The sequence below is a fragment of the Geotrypetes seraphini genome, chromosome 5 (assembly GCF_902459505.1).
Source record: "Geotrypetes seraphini chromosome 5, aGeoSer1.1, whole genome shotgun sequence".
NCBI lineage: Eukaryota > Metazoa > Chordata > Amphibia > Gymnophiona > Dermophiidae > Geotrypetes > Geotrypetes seraphini.
The window spans coordinates 56,349,695-56,375,205 of NC_047088.1; the positions used below are offsets into that span (position 1 = coordinate 56,349,695).

At 44.9% G+C, this 25,511-nt stretch overlaps 1 protein-coding gene across 1 annotated transcript in view; it reads left to right on the top strand.

The window, feature by feature from the left end:
- Positions 1–4,067: 4,067 nt before the first annotated feature.
- Positions 4,068–25,511, top strand: part of KLHL4 (kelch like family member 4) — a 257,308-nt gene continuing 235,864 nt past the window's right edge. The window contains exon 1 of the mRNA XM_033943970.1: positions 4,068–4,260. Coding sequence (XP_033799861.1) covers positions 4,259–4,260 — 2 coding nt within the window. The 5' untranslated portion in view covers positions 4,068–4,258. The remainder of the gene's footprint in view (positions 4,261–25,511) is intronic.

The window sequence follows — 25,511 nt, forward strand, 5'->3', positions numbered from 1 at the left end:
ATTCATTCTGTGATACATCAGTGAGGAGCCTAAGGTTCTGATTGGCCCAGGTGCCTAAAGACTCTCCCATGGGAGTGGCCTTTCATATCTGGCCAATCAGAGTCATAAGCTACTCCCAGTATATACCATAAAGGCACAGGTGTCTAAGGCCCTCAGACACCTGGGCCAGTTGGAGCCTTAGGCCCATCCCCGGTGCATTCCAGAATAAACCAGAAAGAGGAAGGCCCACCATTTTGGAAGAAGTGGGCCAGCCAGCAGGTGGGAATGGCCTCCCTCTTGCCGGCCATCTCCTAAAGGTAATGGGGGGATCAGGAGGTGTCAGGGGGACGTTGGGGTATCAGGGAGTATGAGGGTGTGTTAGGAAATATTGGGTGGATATTGGGGAGTGTTGGGTGAGTGTTGAGGAATATCGGGTGAATGTTGAGAGATGTCGGGGTATGTTGGGGAATGTTGGGGAATGTCAGAGAGGTATTGGGGAGTGTCAGGTGGGTGTTTGGGCGTGTTGAGTGGGTGTTGGGAAGTGTTCAAGAATGTCGATTGGGTATTGTGGAGTGTTTGGGGTTCAGTGGATCGACAGGGCCAGCAGCAGGAAGAAATGGGCATCCCTTCTGCCAATTGGAAACCCCATCATCCCCATGTTATGAGTGTCTGAGGTTCATGGGATCGATGAAGCCAGTGAAAAGAGGGAGTGGTCATATCTTTTCCAGTGTACAGTCTTGGGGGTGGTTGGGGGTGATAGAGGGATGATATGGGCATCCCTCCTGTCACAGACAGTGTTGTATAGGGGTTCAAGGGTGGCAATGGGAGGGAGTGGGCATCCCTCCTGCCAGCCAACTTTTTTTTTTTTTTTGGGGGGGGGGGCAAGTTCCCTGCCGTGGCTGCTTAGTTAATTGAGGCAGTAAGATTTCTTTGCCATGATCTGTATTGCAGCTGCATCTATTTGAAATGTAGACTAGCTTTTTGTTGGCCTACATTTCAGAAGCCTATCACAACCCTAGGGAGACTCCTAGTCCCACTTAAGCTTGCCCAAGGCCACTTCCGGGTGAAACCACGCCCATGCCCTGCCTTGGGCAAGCTTAAGCATCCCTACACATCTATCTCAACCATGATATATGCATACAGTGTAGGTGGCCTGCTTCAAGGTTCTTTTTAAAAAATAACGTACATGGCTGGTTAGACAGTGGTAGGACGCCTACCGCCGCCTACAATCAGGACGCCGTTTATAGAGTTTGGTCCATAAGTTCTGAAAAGATTGTTTGATTCTAGTATGGACATGACACATAACCCCTCTTTTATGAAGCCACACTAGACTTTTTTGTAACTGGCCACGGCAGTGTTAGCTCCGACACTCATAGGAATTCTATGAGTATTGGAGCTAGTACTGCTATGGCCAGTGATTTAAAAAAAACCTAACACAGCTTCGTAAAAGGTGGTGGGGGATAATTTTGCCACTCTTGTTATATAGCGTGAGGGTACCCTTTATAAATGAGTGGTCAATATCTTCTTAAATCAAATAGTTTGTTTTTGATCTATAGTGTAGTGATTATTAAGGATCGGTGGGTGGGGCTAGGCAAAGAGGTAGTTTTTTTTTATAGCTTTCCATGAACAAGATCACTACACCCACATGGCTTTAAAAAAACAAACAAACAAACACTAATATCTAATAATTTTGTACATTATAAATTTTTAACATTTATGATACTCAAAAGAACACAAAACCTTTTAAATAGAATTCTTGGAAAATCAAGCTCACACACATCAAAGCACTCTTTTACAAAGGTGCGTTAATCTTTTCAGCAAGTGCTAAACTTGCGCTAAATGCTAACATGCGCATGTTAACCTATGGACGCATTAGTGGTTGGCGCACGTGTTGATTTAGCGCACGCTAAAATGCTTAGCGCGTTTTTGTAAAAGAGGGCCCTAGTCTAGAAATCTACTATTAAAGATTTGATTTACTAGATTCTTAACATTTCATCTGCCTAAGAATTTGTCACAAAAGGAAAGGATGGTTGGTTCTAGCCTCGTTAGAGATGGATACACAAATAATTGGAATCTGGATCTAGTAGCATCTTCAGTATCTCATCTGTCCATGAATTTGATAGAAGAAATAAAGGTGGTTATATATAATCACTATAAAACAGATTTGGATATAATTGGGAAACTAGCTGATAAGGAAGAGAGCGCTAGACTGTGGAGCTTTGTAAGGAGGCGAGTGTGGCGTAGTGGTTAGAGTCAAATCACTTGCAAAAGTATTTTCAGGGATTTTTGTCACTCTCTTAGTTATCTAGTACAGTGGTGCCTCATACAACGAACTTAATTGGTTCCAGGAGCAAGTTTGTTATGCGAAAAGTTCGTTATGTGAAACGCGTTTTCCCATAACAATACATGTTAAAAAAAATAATTCGTTCTGCAGCATAAAATATGCTAAGATGACATAAAAAAAGATAAATTTGTCAAAATGGTGAAAATGGTGGTCTTGCTGAGGCCAAACTCTTTGACGAGATCACACTGTTTTACCCCACATTCACTCCTTCTAATTATTTCCCGTTTCATTTCAACAGAAATCACCTTCCTGCTTTTTTTAGAAGCCATGATATATAAAAAATATTGAGTTTATCTTAAAAGGACGACTGTATACAGTGAGAGAGGGCAGTTAAGCGCAGTGACTAACGACTGCCTGCAGTGCCTGCGCGGAAGGATGCAATACATCGGCAGCTCGGGCGACTTCGTTGTGTGAAACGAAGTTCGTTGTGTGAAACGAAGTTCGTTGTGTGAAACGAAGTTCGTTGTGTGAAGTTCGTTGTGTGAAACGAAGTTCGTTGTGTGAATCAAGACATGAAGTTCGTTGTGTGCAGCGTTCGTTGTGTGAGGCGTTCGTTATGTGAGGCATAAGTCGCTGTCTTCTCAAAATATTTAATCAAAACGAGCCTTAGACGTATACTGGATCAGCAGTTCCAAGCCCAAATACTTTAAGCCAAGAGGCTATACACAGGTCTATAATCACAGGCTCCTCATGTAAGTGGGGGGAAAGGTTCAGTAATAAAACTCAGGCAAAAAGTCTGAGAAAAACCTGAACCCCACCTGACTGCAGAGTAAAACTAAACCGTGTACGGTCACAAGGCAGTGTGCCAGAAAGTTAAACAAAAAACACACAAAAACAAAAAAAAGCAAAAAGCCAAGTACTTAACTGGGAGAACAGTTGAAAATCCTACGGGCTGTTTCCAGGCTCTGCAATGACACCAAACATTCACACATAGGCAACCTTTCTTCGCGCTCCACACAGCTGCAAAGCAGGGAGCTAGCTGTACTTCAAAGGCCCTTTAAACCAAGTCGCTGGCAACCTGAAAAGGAAGTTGGAAGATAGAGGGTATCCTAAAAACACTGTATATAATGCCTCCAAATGAGCTCTGTGTAATAACCCTGAGCTGCTGTTACAGGGAAGAAGTAAACCTAGTGTGGTTAATACAGTACAATGTACTTTGAAATTTAATAGTTCTTCTAACTGGCTGGCCATGGCAGTAAGAAAACATCTGTCTTTGTTTGAAGTCCATCCTGTCCTGTCTCAAATTCAATGCCAGATAGGTTTTTCACAGAATGGGTGGGGTTCAGGTTTTTCTCAGACTTGTTGCCTGAGGTTTTTTGTTTTTTTTTACTGAACCTTTCCCCCAACTTGCATGAGGAGCCTGTGATTATAGACCTATTATAGCTTGTTGGCTTAAAGTATTTGGGCTTGGAACTGCTGATCCAGCCCATATGTTGTGGTACGCAACCTATGCCTGCTAGGTGTGTCCCTAGTGCAGAGCCCTGTTTGAAGGCCAACCCTTCCCCCAGGGTTACAGATAAACATTTTTATGAATCTCCTGATGCTATTCCTCCCTTTCTCTCTAGAGGGAGTCAGAGAGCACGAGTGCAGAGCGCCCATCCCCCTCTCAGGCCCAGGGTTGCTGATAGGAAATACTTCCCACCTGAGGGTTGGGGGCGGGGCTGCAAACTAGTTGCCCAGAGAGGAAAGCTCCTAGGAAGTCAGTTAAAAGGAGGAGAGGCACAGGACAGGCAGGAGAGCTCAGGGCTGGGAGATACTGATGGCAGTTCTCCACTTGAATGTATGGAGCTGATGGAAGCCGGAGAAGAATCTGCTTCCAAGGAGAATGAAGAATCCCAAGCCATGGAAATTGACCTAGATTCTTCTGCAGCTCCAGTGTGTGAAATTCTTCCAATGGAAGTGGGCTTCATGGAAGGCAAGCCGCTCGAGGAATAAATGTGAGTAGCTGTGACCTTATTATATGAAGGACTTCCATGTTTATGTATTGCCCTGTGGGAGCTTTAGTAACCAAGAGCTCCAGAAGATTTCAAAAGACTTTTTTTGTGAAAGTTTTTTTTTGTGTTTCTCTTCCATGAGAAAGGACTGTTACCAGCCCAGGTAGTGGGGGTTCGCCTCACGTATTTTGTGGTGGGATTGTGGGCCTATTTGGCAGTGTATCACCACGTGAAGCGCACTACCTGCCCAGTATTCTAGCAGCTGGGTAAGTCACAGCTGTAGCTCTGACTAGTGCTGTGGTAGTCAATTTAAGACTGTTTGTATTTTGAATGTTTTTTTTTTTTTTATTGCTGAGAAATAAGTATGGGCTGAAGCCAATAGCCTGAGTTTGGAAAGACTGGAACTTTTAGAACATTTCCACTTTGGGACAATTTGCTGTTTTTGTGTTTTTCTTTTTACTGTTGTTTTGGGACTATTTGCTAAACACAGAAACATCCTGACAAAGCTTTATATTTTCTACCAATGCAAGAATAAATCCTGAGTTTAATTTAAGTAACTACCCTTACCTGGTGTGGCAGTATTTTTCTTCCACTAATTTTCCTTGTGCAGCCCACCGCGGCTCACAAGAGCACAACTCCCGTGTCCCAACCACTCAGGGCCCATTGTCCTGAGCCGGTTGGTGACAACGTCTAAGGCTCGTTTTGATTAATTATGTCGAGAAGACAGTGACAGTTTACGATGGAGTAGTGCTTAGGGTTACAGCCTCAGCACCCTGAGGTTGTGGGTTCAAACACTGCACTGCTCCTTGTGACCTTGGGCAAATCACTTAATTCTCCACTGCCCCAGATATGTTAGATAGATTGTGAGCCCACCAGGACAGATAGGGGAAATGCTTGAAGTACCTGCATGGAAACCACTTTGAGTGTGGTTGAAAAACTACAAAAAAGGCAGAATATAAGTCCTAATCTCTTTCCCAAGATCAACCATACTGGGTCAGACCAATGGTCCATCTATCCCAGTGTTCTGTTTCCAGCAGTGGCCAATCCAAGTCACAGGTACCTGGCGGAAACCCAAATAGTAGCAACATTCCATGTTACTGATCCCAGAGCAAGCAGTGGTTTCTCCCATGTCTCTCTCAATAGCAGATTATGGATTTTTCTTCCAAGAACTTCTCTAATCCTCTTTTTAAAGGCAGCTATGCTAACGGCTGTTATCACATTCTCCAGAAGTGAGTTCCTGAGCTTAACTATTTGTTGAGAAAAGAGTTACCCCACAGTGGGACTCAACTCCCCAACCCTTGGGGCTACTACAGCCCTAACCCCTATGCCAAACATACAGCTTCTATGCAGGAGGCTGTGAGGCAATCACGATATATGAGTTTTTATAGGCAGGCTCCAGGCGATCACTGAGGGTGAATAAGAAAACAGTCAACAGGCAGCTGGAAAAAAAATGTAAAAGTCCATGAGAGAAAATAGCCATTTTCAAATTTTTTGTTTCAAAACTGGCCATGTGCTAGATGTTTTTGAGCTCCGTGGGCCTGATTCTATATAGGACACCAATATCGGCAGCCTCCTAAGAAGCAGCTACAAATTACGTGTCAATCACACATTGGTGTCTTATTCAGAATCATGTCTTCACTCCCGGACAGACACCTTAAATATAGGCCAGCATTTTTCAGGCCTACATTTAAGGCATCTGTCTCGCATCTACAGAGACGCATGCCAATACTTAAAGTCGTCCAAAGCCACTTCCAGCCAAAACCATGCCCACGCCCCACTTTGGGCATGCTTAAGCATGGGTATGTTTCTCCATAGACACGCTACAGAGGCCTACAACGTAGGTGTCCTGGTTTGGACACATTAAAAAAACACACATGCATCATAACTCTTCAAAAAACACATAAAACTTATCCAGCACAACCAATCCCAACCAAATATCTAACACTCTATTTACTCTTAGATCTCTCTAATATTCTTTTATCTATCAAACGTTATCTAAAACCCATAATTTCACCCTATTCTTATCTCCTAAAGACCTCCACTTCCCTTTGGTAACTCTTTATCCAATGTTTATTACCTTAAAAAATTATATGTCATCACTTATTCTATTCCTTTTAATTTGAATGTAATTCTTGTTTTTAGTTTGAATGTAATCCGCCTTGAACCGCAAGGTAATGGCGGAATAGAAATTACTAATGTAATGTAATAATTGGCTGCCAGATGGCATTAGGAAGCCTACTGCTACCTGCAATCAGAACATGCATTTCAAGAATCAGGCCAAGTGTGTCTAGCTTATAATTATTATTATTTTTTTTTTAAAAGGGTGAAAATGAGAAAAATGCATAAAACAAACCATTAGGATATATTGTGTGTATGTATGGGGTGGGGGGGGGAGGTTGCAGAATTCTTAGTAGACTGGCCACAAAAAACATCTCAGCAGAACAGTGGAGCATCCTAGGGGCCACTACAATGGGCTTTACATAAAGGTTCAAGGTACGCATCTCACCGTCAACCCTCTCCATGTACACATGTCATCATTACCCCCCTCTAAAACCCACCAAAAACATACTGTACCAAACTGTACACCACAAAATATCCCTTATGCCTGCAGGTATCACCTATATGTACAGTGGGTTTTGGAGAGCTCATACGTCACATCACAAGTGTACTAGTTAGAGTGAGATATGAACCTAGTCTACTGAACTAACCACTAGGCTACTCTAGGGACCTTCTTGTTCCTCTAATACAGGGATCTCAAAGTCCCTCCTTGAGGGCCGCAATCCAGTCGGGTTTTCAGGATTTCCCCAATGAATATGCATTGAAAGCATTGCATGCACATAGATCCCATGCATATTCATTGGGGAAATCCTGAAAACCCGACTGGATTGCGGCCCTCAAGGAGGGACTTTGAGACCCCTGCTCTAATAGGACTGCCCATAACAGGTTCTTAGAAAAAAATCACGCGAGACAACGGCGCACAGACAACTGAGCGCATGGTTGACGGCGCGCCGAAGAAAAGCACTATTTTAAAGGGTTCTGACGGGGGGTGCTGGTGGGGAACCCCCCTATTTTACTTAACAGACATCGCGCTGGCATTGTGGGGGGTTTTTGGGGTTGTAACCCCCCTCATTATACTTGAAACCAAACTTTTTGCCTGTTTTTTTAGGGAAAAAGTTTAGTTTAAATATAATGTGGGGGGTTACAACCCCCAAAACCCCCCCACAACACCAGCGCAATGTCTGTTAAGTAAAGTGGGGGGGTTCCCCCCCACCCCCCGTCGGAGCCCTTTAAAATAGTGCTTTTCTTTGGCGCGCCGTCAACCTTGCGCTCAGTTGTCGGCGCACCGTTGTCTCGTGCGATTTAGTCCTGTCACCCCCATAACATCACTCACATCTTTGGAGAGTGGGACGGGATCAGTGATCACTAGGGGAATAAGGAGGGGGGGGGTCATGCCTTAAACCTTCCAATGGTCATCTGGCCAGTTTGATCACCTTTTTGTCACTTACTGTACTCATTATGAAACAACTGGTCTAGCCTCAAAAGTCCAATTATTCTCTAGATGTTTTCCACAGTGTTTTATTATAATTGCAGAAAAACATGTGCCAAAATGTGCCTCCAGCACACCCTCTTGAGATATGAACAGCATAGAAAACAACATAAAATGAGTTTTGAAAATAGTAATTTGGGTAAAAAATTCCATTTGTCACTTTTAGACATTTTTTTAGACATTTTTCTATTTTGAAAATGAGTCCATTAGTACGCGATGGTGGTTTGAAAAGTCTGGTAAAAAAAAATAAAATAAAAAGGCAAGTTAAACAACATATTTTCCCAGGACAAGCAGGCAGCATATTCTCACGTATGGGTGACGTCATCCATGGAGCCCCGATGCGGACAGCTGCACAAGCATTCTTGCTTGAAGAACTTTAGAAAGTTCACGACTGACCACACCGCACGTGCGCGAGTGCCCTCCTGCCCGATGCGGGGCGCACATCTCCTCAGTTTTTTGTTTTTCCCCCTGCAGAGCTGAGAAGCTGGCTTTTCCAATGCTCTTCATTTTTATAGCCTTGGCTTCTATTAGAGCTTGTTTGAGTACTATTACTGCCTCTCTTTGACCAGTGGACGGTACATCTATTTCAGCTTAACCTTGCATTCCTGGATTTATGTAAGCTCTATAGGGAAGGGGTAAAACGCGGACCTCACAGACCTGACGGACCTCGCGGATCTAAACCCGTACGGCCTTAAAAATCTGAGGTCCGTGTCGGTCCGGTGTCCGTGCTGCTTGTAGTTTCTGTCGCTGACAGACCTTGATGAGATTTTAGCACTGACGGATCCGTCTCAGCATAGGGAGGGAAAAGTATTAGGATCCGTCAGCGCTAAAATCTCTTCGAGGTCTGTCAGAGCCAGAGACTAGTGCTGGAGCGGCAGAGCAGAAGCCAAGAGAGCGGGGACATAGGTTTTGGACGTGGGTTATGGAAAAGAAGTCTCCAAACTCCAGCGCTAGTCTCTGGCTCTGACAGACCTTGAAGAGATTTTTAGCGCTGACGGATCCTAACACTTTTCCCTCCCTATGCTGAGACGGATCCGTCAGCGCTAAAATCTCATCAAAGTCTGTCAGCGACAAACTACAAGCGGCACGGACACCGGACCGACACGGACCTCAGATTTTTAAGGCCGAACGGGTTTAGATCCGTGAGGTCCGTCAGGTCTGTGAGGTCCGCGTTTTACCCCTTCCCAGCTCTATACTACGTGCAACCACTTCTCAGTGGTATGGGATCTCAATGTGGTTTCTCTCCACTTCCGCAAGTTTCATTTGAGCCCATGCCTCCCATTTTTCTTCCTTGAAAATGTCCTTTTTCTCATCTCACTTGCACTTCTGTCAAATGAGTGAATGAACTTGAGCCATGAGTAATGAATCCATGTTTTCAAGTGTGTCTTGCATGGCAGCTTCTTACTGCTTGTCACTGATTTCACTTTTTCTCATTACTGATTTTTATTCCAATCTCTCGATTGTACTACTTATATTTTCCAACTCTTATTCTCATCTAGCAGAATCTACTTTTCGCATTATTGCCTGCAAACAAGCATTGGCTGCTTCTTTGGAGGACAATATATTGCCTTCAGTCAGGCATTACCTGCTTCTTTGCTGGAGTCTATATCATACAGATCATCTCTTCCATATTTTCTCTTTTCGACATTAACATGTTGGGACGTCCTGTTTCCAGGGGACTAATATTCTACAAGCTGGCTGCGTGCTTCTTGTTTATTATATTTCAGCTAGGCTGTTCTTACTCAGTCGAGTCCCGGCTCTTCGAAGGTTCCAGTTTGGCAGCTTCAGTACTTTTTCTCAATCTATTTTGATTCAGAATATATGAAGCCGCTCTTATATTTTCCTCGGTTCATTTCTTTCACTTTTCATTATTGTCTGGAATTTTTGTCCAGACGATATAGGCCTTTCAGCCTCTCAGGTTTTCCAATTTGCTTTTTTTCAAAGCCAACACTCCCACCATCCTATTTGGGTTAGCTTGGAGGTCACTCATACGTGATAATATGCTGCCTGCTTGTCCTGGGATAAAGCACAGCTACTTACCGTAACGGGTGTTATCCAGGGACAGCAGGCAAACATTCACACAATCCAAACACCTCCTCTGGTTGGTTTCTTAGCTGACTATCTAAATTGAGGAGACGCGCATCGGGTGGGAGGGAACTCGCGCATGCGCAGTGCGGTCAGTCGCGCACTTTCTAAAGTTCTTCAAGCAAGAATGCTTGTGCAGCTGTCCGCATTGGGGCTCCATGGATGATGTCACCCACCCGTGAGAATATCTGCCTGCTGTCCCTGGATAACACCTGTTACGTTAAGTAATTGTGCTGTCTCCATTAAGGACTAATCACTTTGTTGAACAGGCTTCCAGTTTTTCCATATTGTAGGAAAAATAGCTTAAGGAAAAACTAAAAACTCACGGAACTAAGTATATAGCCCTTGATGCAAACTAGAGAATGACACGGTGAAAAAATTGGTCCCCGTCACCGCCCCGTCCCCGTCTCACCATCCCCGTCACCGCCCCGTCCCCGTCTCACCATCCCCGTCACCGCCCCGTCCCCGTCTCACCATCCTCTTCACCGCCCCGTCACCGCCACTGCCACCCCATTCACCGCCCCGTCACCGCCACTGCAATCCCATTCACTTTTCTTTATTTACGTATAAAGGAAACATTCTTTAAAACTTTAAAACTTAGTTAAATATTAGTTAATAACTATACAAAAACAAAACACGCAGAGAAAAAATTAATTAATATAAATTCCCTGACTTCCCTGCACTGTCCCCCCTTGAAGGTCTGTCCCCATCCTGAAAGCCTGATGCCCCCCCCGACGTCCGATACATCCCTCCCCCCGAAGGACCGCCGACTCCCCAACAATATCGGGCCAGGAGGGAGCCCAAATCCTCCTGGCCACGGCGACCCCCTAACCCCACCCCGCACTACATTACGGGCAGGAGGGATCCCAGGCCCTCCTGCCCTCGACGCAAACCCCCCTCCCCCCAACGACCGCCCCCCCCAGCCGACCCGCGACCCCCCTGGCGACCCCCACGACCCCCCCACCCCCCTTCCCCGTACCTTTGGTAGTTGGCCGGACAGACGGGAGCCAAAACCGCCTGTCCGGCAGGCAGCCAACGAAGGAATGAGGCCGGATTGGCCCATCCATCCTAAAGCTCCGCCTACTGGTGGGGCCTAAGGCGCGTGGGCCAATCAGAATAGGCCCTGGAGCCTTAGGTCCCACCTGGGGGCGCGGCCTGAGGCACATGGTCGGGTTGGGCCCATGTGCCTCAGGCCGCGCCCCCAGGTGGGACCTAAGGCTCCAGGGCCTATTCTGATTGGCCCACGCGCCTTAGGCCCCACCAGTAGGCGGAGCTTTAGGATGGATGGGCCAATCCGGCCTCATTCCTTCGTTGGCTGCCTGCCGGACAGGCGGGTTTGGCTCCCGTTTGTCCGGCCAACTACCAAAGGTACGGGGAAGGGGGGTTGGGGAAGGGGGGTGGGGGGGGTCGTGGGGGTCGCCAGGGGGATCGCGGGTCGGCTGGGGGGGCGGTCGGAGGGTCTTGGGGGGGGGCGGTCGTTGGGGGGAGGGGGGTTTGCGTCGAGGGCAGGAGGGCCTGGGATCCCTCCTGCCCGTAATGTAGTGCGGGGTGGGGTTAGGGGGTCGCCGTGGCCAGGAGGGTTTGGGCTCCCTTCTGGCCCGATATTGTCGGGAAGTCGGCGGTCCTTCGGGGTGGGGGTGCGAGTGGTCCTGCCGGGGGGGGGGGGATGTATCGGACGTCGGGGAGTCGGCCGGGCAAGAGGGCTTGGGCTCCCTCTTGCTCCGATCGCGGGTGCGGGTGGGAGCGCGTGCGAGCGGTCGTTCGGGGTGGGGGTGCGAGCGGTCCTGCTGGGGGGGTGAATTGGGCGTTGGGCGGTAAATAGCGGTTCCTAGAAGGGGGTACATTGGCCCGCGGGGACAAACCTGTTCACCGTTTCCGCGGTCGGTGAATGGCCTTGTCCCCGTCACCGCAGCGACTGCTAGTTTTCTTCCCCGTTTTCGGCGGTGACCCGCGGCTTAAATGCGGTGACCGCGGGTAAACCGTCACCGTGTCATTCTCTAATGCAAACTATGTTGTTTAACTTGCTTTTTTACCACACTTTTCAAACCATCCTCATAAAAATCTAAATATTAGTCTTGTCAAATTGCTGGATATGATGTATGGTTAATAATTTTTGATAAAATATTGCAGAGAGGAGTCATTTTGAGCATTTTTGATTCATGTCTTGCAATGAAATATAAATCATGTTTATAGATATTTTTAATTATAAAATACGAGATAAATTTTTATCACTACTTATGATAAAGGAGAGAACATTAGTGGAGTCAGGAGTTAGCAATGCTAGTTTGACTAATCATATTACTTCATGGAGTTGAAAATAATAGGGGGTGCTGAAACGGTCTCAGTCCAACCAACCAACTTCCTAAATTCTGAGCGTTATTTTACCACTGCAGCTGAAAAGAGTGTCAGCTTATTTTGCTAAGTGCCAATTTTCAGAAGCAATAGTCTATGGGGTCCTTTTATCAAGCCGCGCTAGCGGGTTAGCGTGGACATTTCATCACGCGCTAACCCCCACGGCCGGCTAAAAAATACTAACGCCTGCTCAATGCAGGCGTTAGAAGCTAGCGCGGCAGTCTGTTTAACGTGTGATATTACGCGCGTTAAACCCCTACCGCAGCTTGATAGAAGGGCCCCTATGTTTTTGACATTGCTTCAGATCATTGATTGAACCATATCCACGTCATCTTCTTCTTGGTTGGGCTGAGAACTTTTCATCACCCCCTCCTAACACTCCAAAGTATGACAATCTATACAATTACTCAACTTTTTTTTTTTTACTGAATGGCCCCCTAACAAAGAACAAGGCTAGAAAAGAAACAAGCAAATAAAAGAAAAAAAGAAAAAATCTCAATGACTTAAGCTGATGGTTGTGCCAGTTACTACTATTACTACTACTTGTCACTTATATAGTACTGAAAGGCATAAGCAGCGCTGTATATTTTGACATTTATAGAAGGTCCCTACTCAGAAGAGCTTAAAATCTAACTTGGACAGACAGTCGTGACAAATAGTGTTGGGGAATTCAGAACCCAAGGTGAGAGGAGATAGGAATCAAAAGCACTCTCAAAGAGGTGTGCTTTTAACTGGGCCTTGAACACTGCCAGAGACTGAGCCGTACAGATTCGGGCAGCTTATTACCCACATCATTTATCTTATTTAAAAATGACTTCATCCATCAATCCACAGATTCTATATATGGTGACTAAAGCTGCATGTGCATATTTGTCCACACAGCCACATTGCGCACGCAACTTAATTTAGGCACCGATAATTGGCCACTAACAACCAATTGTCAGCACTAATATGCACTAATTAGAATTTACGCACGCAACTTTCTAAGCATATTCTGTATAGCGGTGCATGCAAATTCTAATGTGCAGATCTCGAAATAGGGTGTGGCCATGGGAGGGGCATGAGCAGGTCATGGGCATTCCTAAAAATTATGCACACCGTTATAGAATCTGCCCAATCCATGCAGAGCTTAGGTGCAGGCATTTAAACCAGGTTTTCGTTGGCGTAAATGGTCACACCTAAATTATAAGACTGGCCACCATGCTTAGTCTATAAATTTCATCTGGCACCAAGCATATTTTTCTTCCACATCAATTTTTTTCGGCACCATATATAGAATTTGCTCCCATGCATTGGTGAGATGCCCAGGGAGGTGATGCCCGGTATCGCCACGCTGTGCACCCCCCTTTTGAGTGCCCCCACGCTCCTCTTGAAATATTCACTGACATGAGCAGCATCTTCCACCTCCTGCTCAGTCCAGCCTCAGCTCCCTTCTGATGTCACCGGCCTGATCCTGCAACCAGTAAGTAACGTCAAAAGGGAGTTGAAGCTGGCACAAGCAGAAGGTGGAAGATATTGCTTGTGCCGGTGAACATTTCGAGAGGTACATGGGATGGAGAGGAGAAGCGGTACCCCCACCAAGACATCACCCAGGGCATTTCTTCCCCCCCCCGCCACCTTACTAAGCCACTGCCCTCATATGCAAAAACGCTCTACTGAATAAAGTTCTATGGCTGTCTTATCTCACCTTCTGCATCCTGAAATGAAGTTCTAAAACACGTGTAAGCTCCTATTCAGAAATAAAAAAATTTTTTTCTTCCCAAGAATTGATGCTGTTTCTTCACATATGGGGCTTAGTGCCCTTTTACTAAAGTGTGGTAGGTTCTGCATTCACTCTGTACCCTTAACACAAAAATTAATATGTGACAACTGTAAAGACTTTATGGTAAATGTACGTGGCATGTTCAACATCTGCCCTGCATTTACCACACGGGGCAAATGCTTACTGTACCAAAGGGCACTGCGCTAAATGCAATATACAGATAATACGGTGGTACCCACACTAACATGCAACTCATGTAATGTGGTGCAGACCCTGACAAGAAATAAAATAATGCATGCCTTCAGGCTTCCATGTTTCTTATACCTTCAGGATATTCTTTTGTCCTTGGAAGGCTCAAGGAGCTGTTAAATAAAAGGCCTTATTTAAATATATAAAGCTGTGTTAATGATTCCCGTGCAGCAAATGCGACATAGCTCACTCAATTCCTATGGGCTGTGTCACATTTTCTCTTTCAGTTCTCACTACCACGGCTTTGTAAAAGGGGCCCATAGCTAGAAATAAGTAGATAACTAACATTTGCAAATGTGTCAAGTGAAAGTCTTGGCTGAAAATAAAAACACAGAAATAAACAGATCTCACCTGAAACAGTAAATCACTGTCAGCTTGAATAGCTGGGCAGCATCTGTGAAGAGACATCATAGGTAAAGCAATTAAGTAATAACAGATGTCTGGAATGATTTGTCATTTGAAGCATGTCTAATCTGACAAAAATAGCCATAGAGGTGATTATTTCACAAAATTTGGAAGTGTGCAAAAAAAAAAAAAAATCGTACACAGGACTGAATCTCTGTGGTCCACTATGGACAACTCCCCCTCGTCAACATAGTTTTTTGGGCAGAATTTTATACTTTGCTAATACGGTTTCTGTTGCGGCCAGTGTCTCTAAACACATTAGTCTTTGAGCATACCATGGCAGTAATGAACCTCACTCCTAAATCAGAGTATGTTGATTGGTATTTTCATTTTTCATATTTAGTCACTTACTGATAGTATTAGCAGCAGTTGCATTGTGCCTAAGAACAGTTCCTTCAGGAGTTAATAGAATGTAATGAGACTAGTTTCAAATAAGCGTCTGGGGAATAATCTGAAATATCCAATCTAGATTTTTCAGATTTGCATATTCAGTGATGCTACGTTTCGACCACTCATGGACATTGATTTACTTGCTGTTTGAGCTGAGTTGTGTATGTTATACTGCAGCTGTGAGAAAGCAATTTAAAGTAGCTATTTTTCTGAGCACTAGCATATTTAGGCATGAAGTATATGCTATTCACATTCTGTCCCAGTGTATAATTACCCCTGATGCAGCCCATGAATGGGCAAAACATGGCCTGTGTTGAGTATTTTTAAGGACTTTGTTCAGTTGTATACCTGGTTTGTCTGCTACCTGGGGCGGAGCACACCATCCTCCAGGTGCATCATGGGAAGTCATAAGGCACAGTGTGCATATGTGAGGCTGTCATCTTCGCTAGTCCCCTGCCCTGGAACAGGAAGTTGACATCAGAGGGGGGTTGGGCAGCAGAGCTGACGTCTGTGTGTATGTAGACTGTGGCCCTATGGCTGTCCCAAGAACCCTCTTATGGCCTTCACTCAGGGTGCACCACACCCACTGCGCCGTCCTCAGTACGTCACTGACTTTGTTGATTATATTGGATTGGGATCTGCTTTTTTGAGGATATGTGTGGCGTCTTTTTGCACTTTTATTCAGCAATGCTATAATGGGCACTGAAAAAAGTTAACATTATGAACAGCTGCTGCTGGGTCAGACCAGTGGTCCATCGCGCCCAGCAGTCCGTTCACGCGGTGGCCCTCAGTTAATGGTAAACACTATTCTCTCTAGTCATGGTACATGGGCTTGTCATGCCACTGGGGCTTGAAAGCTATGCCGTCGGAAGTTCCAGTGCCAGTAGGGCCTCCCAAGGTTAATAGCGGGCAGCCAAATGAGTGTACAAATTTTAATGGTTACCAATTAACATCAATAATTGGTTGTTAGCATCCAATTAGTTTATGTCTCAGAGTTTGTTATTCAATTAATTTGTATCCGCATCTCAGGTGTATGCATAAATTTGGGCATGCAAATCTGAACACCATGGGGCTGATTCTATAAACAGTGCCTAAGTTAGGCTCTGCTAGGAGCCCTAATCACAGAGGCCTAACAATGCCTAACTTAAATCCACATGTAACTTAATTGTTTGTTAATGGGTTAGATGGCATTGTAATGGCATGGCAACACCAGCCAGTGATAGTTTTCTGTGCATAGTTCATTTGGGCAGTTGTCCTGCTCTCTATGCTTGTTGAGTCTATGAGACTGTTTTTCTATATGGTTATAAATATATGTCACACCCTCAGCAGGAAAGGAAAAGAATACAATACACACTAGTTACTTTATATAATTGCTAGGCTGAAGTGTGTTCCCTCATCCCGTGTGGTTAATGGTAATTGACCATGCCATTAAAACCCCATTAAAAACAATTTTAAAATATTACACTTCACAACACCTTTCGAGGTACCCTCCGACGCCTAAACACCCACTTGAAAAGAACGTGTGGTTAGAGGTGGAGAATAGGTATGGTAAACTTAGGTGTCGTTATGCATGTGAGTTAGGTGCTGGTAAGTTAAACGTGGTTAGGTGCGGTTTATAGAATCAGGTCCCATATTTAGAATCGGAGACATATATAGATAGTACACTTCTATCTGTAACCTATAAATAGAAACAGAAAATATTGCTGTTATATATTATAGTTTAGTTGACTGGCCTACACACCCTGAATTATACCTGTATTTTTTTTTCTGTATATGATCCAAACATACAAATTATACAGTATGTGCAGCTTATAACATGTACCGTATTTTCACTCATATACCGTGCACCTGTGTAAAATGTGCACATGGGTATAGCGTGTGGGAAACTGTAATTTATGTAAATAAATTTTTATATACCACGCACACCCGTATACTGCGCATTCCGCCCCGACTCTCCCGTCGCAGCCCGACTCTCCTATCGCCCGCCCCGACTCTCCTCTGGCCACCCCGACTCTCCTCTCCCCCTTGAAGTCCTGTCCCCACCCCGAAAGCCTGATGCCCCCCTCCCCGACGTCCGATTCACCCCCCCCCCCCCGCAGGACTGCTCGCACCTCCACCCCGAAGGTTATGCACGGTTTGTAAAATTGTGTATAACACGCGCGTTATATGCGTGAAAATACGGTAGTTTGTGTCGCTCATGAGATGTCATGCTTTCTACACAGAGAATGTTTAATACTTTCTCTTAACACATCATAATGCAGCTATTGCAATATTCTTTTTGCTCTGCTCCATTTTCTCTTCCACCTTTAGCAGTATAACTTGAAGTTGCCCACTTGAATGATGTAGCAATGTTTCTGCTTCACCCTGTACCTCTCAATCATGACGCGTGTGGTTATTTTGTTCCAAGATAGTATGAATCAATGAATTTAAAATAAGAAAGGAGAGAAAGACAATTTTTTTTCTCTGTCCTCCATGTTCCAGGAATAAACCTGTTTTCTTCAGAATGAATTATTAATTGTTCTGGTAAGGGATACAATACTATCAAACTGTCAGTGTAAATTTCAAAATAAGGACAACAATGATAAGGCAAACAGAAGTCCTCTCATCTTCTTGCTGATTATTTTGTTAATGATATTAGCTGCTTCCGTGCTTTCAGATGTAAATTTGATTATATTCCAAGCCAACCTGAGCAACTAATATGGGCCAAGGGAGGCATCATTTTTTTTCCTCCATTTTGGTGTTTGTACAAATAAAATTGATTGATTTTGATTGGTATTGTGACAAATTAGAAAAACTGTGTTCCAGCCATACCATAAGGTTTTAAACTCCTAAACAATAAAAGAGTAATTTGCAAGGTGATTTCCAAAATGTAAACAGGCGAGCAGGGACATTTCTAGGTCCAGGAATGGGGAGAGGTTTGAACTTAGGTTTATGCTTCTGCCACATATTTTATATGCATATCATTTTGTCATGGAAAAGCTGCACACCAAATAGCAAGTATAAGTGAGTATGTATGGTTTACCAGGGTTATAACAGCGGAACCTGGAGTGGCCCACTCCCCCAGTGATACCAGTTCCCCCCAGTTGTTTGATTTATCTATGAAGTTATATATAACTTACCTCTGTCCTCTTACCTCTGTCCATTCCCTAATGAGACACTCAACTGCGATGGTGGTAAAACCGGGCCACAGCTCTGTTTTTTGAAAAATTAACATATAACTTAAATATTATATTAACATATTTTAACAAACACAATTATATCACCATAACAACCTTGATCCTGAGATAGAGCAACAGTTTAATAGCCCCCGACCCCACCGTACAAGCAAGGGTCTGAGGGGTGGCATGTCCCCACATGCCCCAATGTCCAGGGTCATCTGACCCACCGGGCATGTCTCCCAGCCGGCCCACCGCTTATCCCTTGATGAGCCTTATAGTCAGTTACTTGGGATACTGCCTCCCAAGCTACCCTAACTCCCTCCCATGTGATATTGTGGGTGAGTGGGTAGGAAAGCTGCTTCGAAGGACTAGGTAATCATTAAGGTCCTCCAAGAGTCCCACCTAAATACCCCCTCCCACAATTCCCTATGGCTGCAGCCTCCTGCCTATCAGAGGTCTTCCCCTCGGCAGGAAAGACCTCTCCCTACGCGGTCCCTACTGCCCTCCCTAAACTAACCTCAACCCCCCACCCTGACGTGTGATCTCGCAGGCCTCCCAGATCCATATTAAATGTTGCCTGTTGGGACAGGGCTCTCAGGATTTCTAATTTTCAGTGCAAAAGAAGGTACATATTTCTGCTTTTGATAACCCAGCAAAGTTCATACAGAGAAAATATTTGTTAATATTTGTAGTATTTGTTAACAGAAGATTAGGTTCTTATTTCAATAATCTTTCAGGTAGATGTGTCTGAGTCCTGACTGTAATAGCCCCCAAATCATGAGTTGTGTTGCAGAAGAATGAATCCTGACTGTAATATCCCCCCAACTCATGAGTTGTGTTGCAGAAGAATGAAATTTACATTTCTCAACTTTGCCTCCTTTTCCAGTGGCTATAGTACCCTCTTCAGTTTGTACCAAAGCAATCGATCATCACTACAAAATAAAAAATAGAAAGGAGGAGTACGGGGATCTTCCCCCAATAATACATTTTTGCTCTGCTCTGTAAAACAAAATTGAACCACATTAATCAACCCATAACATAACTAGATGGAATGAACAATCCACCTGTCAAAGTGCAACCAGCATTAACTCACTTTTTAATTATGTTCAATAATTTTACTCTTCATATCAGACTGGCAGGAGATCATCTCCAGCAATGGACATACACTGTGTCCAAAGCAGTAAGTAGGCACATTCTAACTGACAGGGCAGGGCATCAGGACTTCTAGACACATGCATGTAGGGAAAAAAAACCCGATGTTCAGTTACAAAATGGGGGGAACGCTGCTAGGGGTGAGTAACCTTGAAAGGGACCTGGGGGTGATGGTCGACACATCACTGAAGCCATCGGTGCAGTGTGCAACAGCCTCAAAGAAAGCAAACAGAATGCTGGGCATCATCAAAAAAGGTATCACAATCAGGACAAAGGAAGTCATCATGCCACTGTATCGCGCAATAGTACGCCCGCACCTGGAGTACTGTGTTCAGTACTGGTCGCCGTACCTCAAAAAGGACATGGCGGTACTAGAGGGAGTGTGGAGGAGGGCGACTAAACTGATAAAAGGTATGGAAAATTTTTCATATTCTGACAGGTTAAAAATGCTGGGGCTATTCTCCCTGGAGAAGAGGAGACTTAGAGGGGACATGATAGAGACCTTTAAAATCCTAAAGGGCATAGAGAAAGTGAATAAGGACAGATTCTTCAAACTGAGGGGAGCCACAAGCACTAGGGGTCACTCGGAGAAATTGAAAGGGGATAGGTTTAGAACAAATGCTAGGAAGTTCTTTTTTACACAGAGGGGGTGGACACATGGAACGCGCTTCCAGAGGATGTGATAGGACAGAACTCTGTACAGGGGTTCAAGGAGGGTTTGGATAGGTTCCTAGAGGATAAGGGGATAGAGGGGTACAAATAGAACTTGAGGTAGGTTATAGAAGTGGTCAGAGACCACTTCACAGGCCACAGACCTGATGGGCCGCCGTGGGAGCGGACCGCTGGGCGAGATGGACCTCTGGTCTGACCCAGTGGAGGCAACTTCTTATGTTCTTATGTTCTTATCTACCAGAAAGAAGATTATCGAGGTAAGAACCTAATCTTCCATTCTGGTACAAAATGGCTAGGAGTTATGACCCTTCTCCATTGAAAATATTGACCATTTAAACCTACTCCCTGTTTTCTGTCTTTCAACCAGTTCTTAGGGCTCCTTTTACTAAGCTGCGATATCGTTTTTAGTGCGCACTTAGTGCACACAGAATTGGCACGTGCACTAGATGCTAATGCCAGCATTGAGCTGGTGTTAGTTCTAGCCGTGTAGCGTGGGTTTAGCGCGTGTGTCACTCTCCTCTGAATCCTCTCGAGTATTGCCATATCCTTCTTAAGGTACGGCGACCAATATTGGACGCAGTACTCCAGATGCGGACGCACCATCGCCCGATACAATGGCAGGATAACTTCTTTTGTTCTGGTTGTAATACCCTTCTTGATTATACCTAGCATTCTATTCGCTCTCTTAGCGGCCACTGTGCACTGAGCCGTCGGCTTCATTGTTTTGTCCACAATTACCCCCAAATCCCTTTCTTAGGTACTCTCACTCAATAACATCCCTCCCATCGTATAGCTGTACCTCGGGTTTCTGCTTTCTACATGCAATACTTTACATTTCTCTACATTGAACTTCATCTGCCATCTCGTCGCCAACTCCCCTAGCTTGTTCAGGTCCCTTTGTAATTCTTCGCAGTCCTCTTTAGTCTGAGCAGTACTAAATAGTTTGGTGTCGTCTGCAAATTCTATTATTTCGCACTTTGTCCCTGTTTCTATATCATTTAAAAATATATTGAATAGCAGCGGTCCGAGCACTGACCCCTGCGGAACACCACTCGTGACCCTCCTCCAGTCTGAGTAGTGGCTCTTTACTCCTACCCTCTGCTTCCTACCCGCCAACCAATTCCTAATCCATCTGTGTACATCTCCTTCCACCCCATGGTTCTTCAGTTTCCGAGGCCAGCAGCGTGCCAGATTTTAAGAAAAGATGGGATTGGCATGTGGGATCTCTTCATGGAGGTAGTTAGGAGGTGGGCCATTAGTGTGGGCAGACTAGATGGATCGTGGCCCTTTTCTGCCATCATTTTCTATGTTTCTACTAGTGTTTATGCCCGTTACAATAACGGGTGCTAGAGTAGATATCTGTATGTCTGTTTTTTATTTGTGTCTCTCTCTCTCTCTCTCTCTCTCTCTCTCTCTCTCCCTGGACGCTGTCTGTCTGTCATTCTTTGTGTCTGTCTCTCCCTGGTCCCCTGTCTGTGCGTCTTTCTTTCTGTCTGTCTCCCTGGCCCCCCTGCTTGCCAAAGCAGCCTCCTTTCCCTCTCCCCCTGTTGTGCAATGCCTGCCTGCTTCTTGGCCCCCTTCTGTTCCCCCCCATGATTGCTGTCTGCCCCCAGAACAACCATTCCCCCAAAGCAGCCCCCTTTTGCTCTCCCTTTGGCCCCCTGTTGTGCCATGCCTGCTTGCTCCGTGGCCCTCTTTTGTTCCCCCCATGATTGCTGTTGGCCCCCAGCACAACCATCCCCCCAAAGCAGCCCCCTTTGCCTCTCCCCCTGTTGTGCAATGCCTGCCTGCTTCGTGGCCCCCCTTCTGTTCCTCCCCCCTCCCTGATTGCTGTCTGCCCCCAGCACACCCCTCCCCCCAAAGCAGCCCTCTTTTGCTCTCCCTCTGGCCCCCTGTTGTGCCATGCCTGCCTGCTCCGTGGCCCCCTTTGCCTCTCCCCCTGTTGTGCAATGGCTGCCTGCCTGCTTCGTGCACTCAGCACATCCCTCCCACCAAAACAGCTCCCTTTTCTGCCTGCTCCATAGCCCTCCCGTTCTTACCTGCCTCCATCCATCCATGGTTCCTGTCGCCGCTGCCGCTCCTGTTCCTATTCAAAGCGGCCTGCTTAGGTTCATGGGCGGCTGTATTGAACCTCGCAGGCCGCTCTCCATATGGTAGCATGGTCCTTCTGACGCGATCGCATCAGAGGGAACGTGCTTCATGTGGAGAGCGGCCTGCGAGGTTCGCTACAGCCGGCCGCGAACCTCATCAGGCCACTTCAAACAGGAATGGCAGCGGTTGGTGCGGGAGGGGGGAGTCGTCGACACTGCTGCGGCGCAAGGGGTTCGAGGCCATGCTGCCAGTGGGACAGCCCCCAGCTCTCTCCCTCCTCCCCTCGCGCGCTGTAGAAGCGATCGTTGGCTGGCTGCGGTCCCGGCTTGGGGAGGGCAGGGGGTGCACTTGAATTGCGCATGAGGCTAGACCGTAAGACGCGCATGTGCACTTCCTATGTGTGCTACCGCTCATGGAAAACGGACGCACGCATAGGAAGTGCGCATGCGCGGCTTAACATTTTATTATATTAGATGTTTCTTGTCAAAGACTTTTTGGAAATCTAAATATACGATGTCTATGGGGTCCCCTTTGTCCATCCGTTTGTTGATTCCTTCGAAGAAGTGCAGTAAGTTCGTTAGGCACGATCTCCTCTTGCAGAAGCCGTGTTGGCTTGTTTTTAGAAGTTTATTTCTTTCAAAATGCTCATCGATGCTGTCTTATCAGTGCTTCCAACATTTTCCCCGGAACTGAGGTCAGACTTGATCCCTTTTTAAAGATGGGTGTAACATTGGCTATTTTCCAATCCTCCGGGGTCACTCCTGTTTTCAGGGATAGATTGCAAACTTCCTGCAGTAGTTCCGCTATTTCCTCCTTTAGATCTTTCAGAACCCTTGGGTGGATTCCGTCCAAACAAAAACAAAACAGTACATTCTAGCTTGTATTACGAGCGGGGTGCTGAAAAGTTCTTAGCCTAAGCAGCTTCAGATGTTAACACAGACATTTGAGCCCAGAGAAAAGGAAGGCACTCTAAGAGTTATTGTAGAGAATTTCACATTAAAGGTTCCATTTAGAGATGTAAGTTTAACATGCTTCTATTGTATGGTGAGCCCTCCAAAACCTACAGTACATGAAGATGACACCTGCAGGCATAAGGGCTATTGTTGTGGTATACAGGTGGGTACAGTAAGTTTTGAGTGGGGTTTGGAGGGTTTACCATATAATAAAAACAAGTTAAAGTAATATCTGTACCTGGTACTTTTAATATGACATTCTTTGTGGTAATCCTTCTGCTGTGCTGAGGAATGCTCAGCTGTCTGTGAATAGTTTGCTAAGAATGCTAGCTGCTTGAACATCCCAAAAACTTGCTTTACTGCATTTTTCATGTGCACATCTTTATATTTGAGAGAGCCAAAAAAGATAAACATGCTAAAGACCAACATGTCTACATAGCTCATTCTCAAAACAAAAAAAAAGATCTCTTGCTGTTTTGAGAATAAACATTTTCTCTACTAGATTTCTGGATGTCTTTCCTAAAACAAATTCAGACTTAGATGTCCTATCGAAAATGCCCCTACATTTGTCTACAAAACAGTACTTAAGTGCCTGCCTAGTTGCCCTCTTAAACCAGGTATCCAGTCACCTCCAGCCCCAGGTCCAGGTCACTCAAATATGCTTTCTAGAGACTGTGAATAGGTAAACCCCAGTGGAGAGAAAACATGGGAAAAGAACATAATACATCTTAATTATGGCATCCCATGAATCAATTCTTTTTCCAGCCTGAAGAAATGCTGTAGGTTCCAGCTATTTATGTAATGGGCTTTAAGAATTTTATAAAATACAGGCCACAGACACGAACTGAATTCTCAGATGTTCTCCTGTCCCCTTTGGAGTTTATTTTTAGCAAGGTCTCAGCTTGATTGAGGAGCATCTCCAGAAGTGGTTTGCTCTCTTCCATTCTGTTCTCTACTGATAAGGCAGAGTTACGTGAGAAGACATAGATCACTTAAATGGTCAGTTAACAGTATCTTGTGTTCAATGTACAAATATAGTACTGTAGAGCTAGGAAAGTAATTCTAAGAGCTCATTTTACTAAGCTGAGCTAGCGGTTTTAGCGCGTGCTGCATTGCTGCACACGCTAGACGCTAACGCCAGCATTGAGCTGGCGTTAGTTCTTGGCAAATAGCGTGGGGTTAGCACGCGTGGCAATGCAGCACGTGCTAAAAAACGCTAGCGCACCTTAGTAAAAGGAGCCCTAAGTTTAAGCTGGTGGCTAATTAAACCAACATAGCTTGACTTAGTTTGGATTTGTTAGAGGGATGCTTCTATCATACTGTTTTATTAATGATTTTTTTGGTGCGTCAGACATGGGAACAAATGTATACTTTAGAGACAGTCATTGTGCAAAGTCCTGAATCGAACATATAGCATTTATGAAATATAAAAAGAACGGTTTATAAATCATAATAATAAATCATTATATTGAAGACATTGTGCTTGGCTGTCATGGTTTGAGAACAATAAAGAAAACCTTTAAACTCAGTGGAAACCTACCACTTCTCACTGTGTTCTCTACTTCAATTTAAAAAGATCTAACAAGAAAAGTTTGGATTTATCTGATTTAATTCGAGTTTCCTTTATCCTGTGCACTTATATAAAGGGAATAACACTCAGCTGTTCACAAGGCTGGTATCTTCATAAACACAATTCTGACTGCTATCAAATCGCTTTCAGTGAGCAGCTTCTGTATCATGGTGTGTGCTTAGTAATTAAGTGAGGAACCCTGTCACGAATAAGATCAAAATTCTGCCGTGGTTATTTTCTGCTCTATAATTACTATACCTGCTAGCTAGCAGGTTTATATTTCATGCCTCAGACTCTTTGGCCTATTCACCATTCAACTGCTATTTTATTTTCCATTCACCTCCCTTTGCACATTATATTACATTCTGACTTATATTCCGACAAAGCGTTTATGAGTTCATGGCGGATAACAATATATTTCTATTACTGGGAACAAACCCAGTTAAACATAACATTTGACACTCGCACCACTGCACTCAACAACAGTTCACTCAAGTAGATCCATTTAAATAACCATCCAACCAATGTATTGGCAATAACTTGGCCACAGCTTTATTTTACTTCAACAAGAATGCAATAACAATATATTTCAATTTATCATCCTTCTTCCTAGGCGCCTTCCCTCCCCCCAACTCTTTTTTCCTTTTTGGTCATGACTTAGCTGCTCTGCCACCAAATTCCAGTAAATCATATTCATTTTCACATAGCCCATTTGCCAGAACTGCGGTATCGCAAGGCCTCAAAGTTATCTGTGGCAGTGTTGCACATAGTATATAACCTCAGAATACTTCTTACACCCCTCCCAAAACTAGTGGCCCCTGGAAGGACCCACATTTTCTGTACCGCTGTGACTGTCCCTCACCCGGAT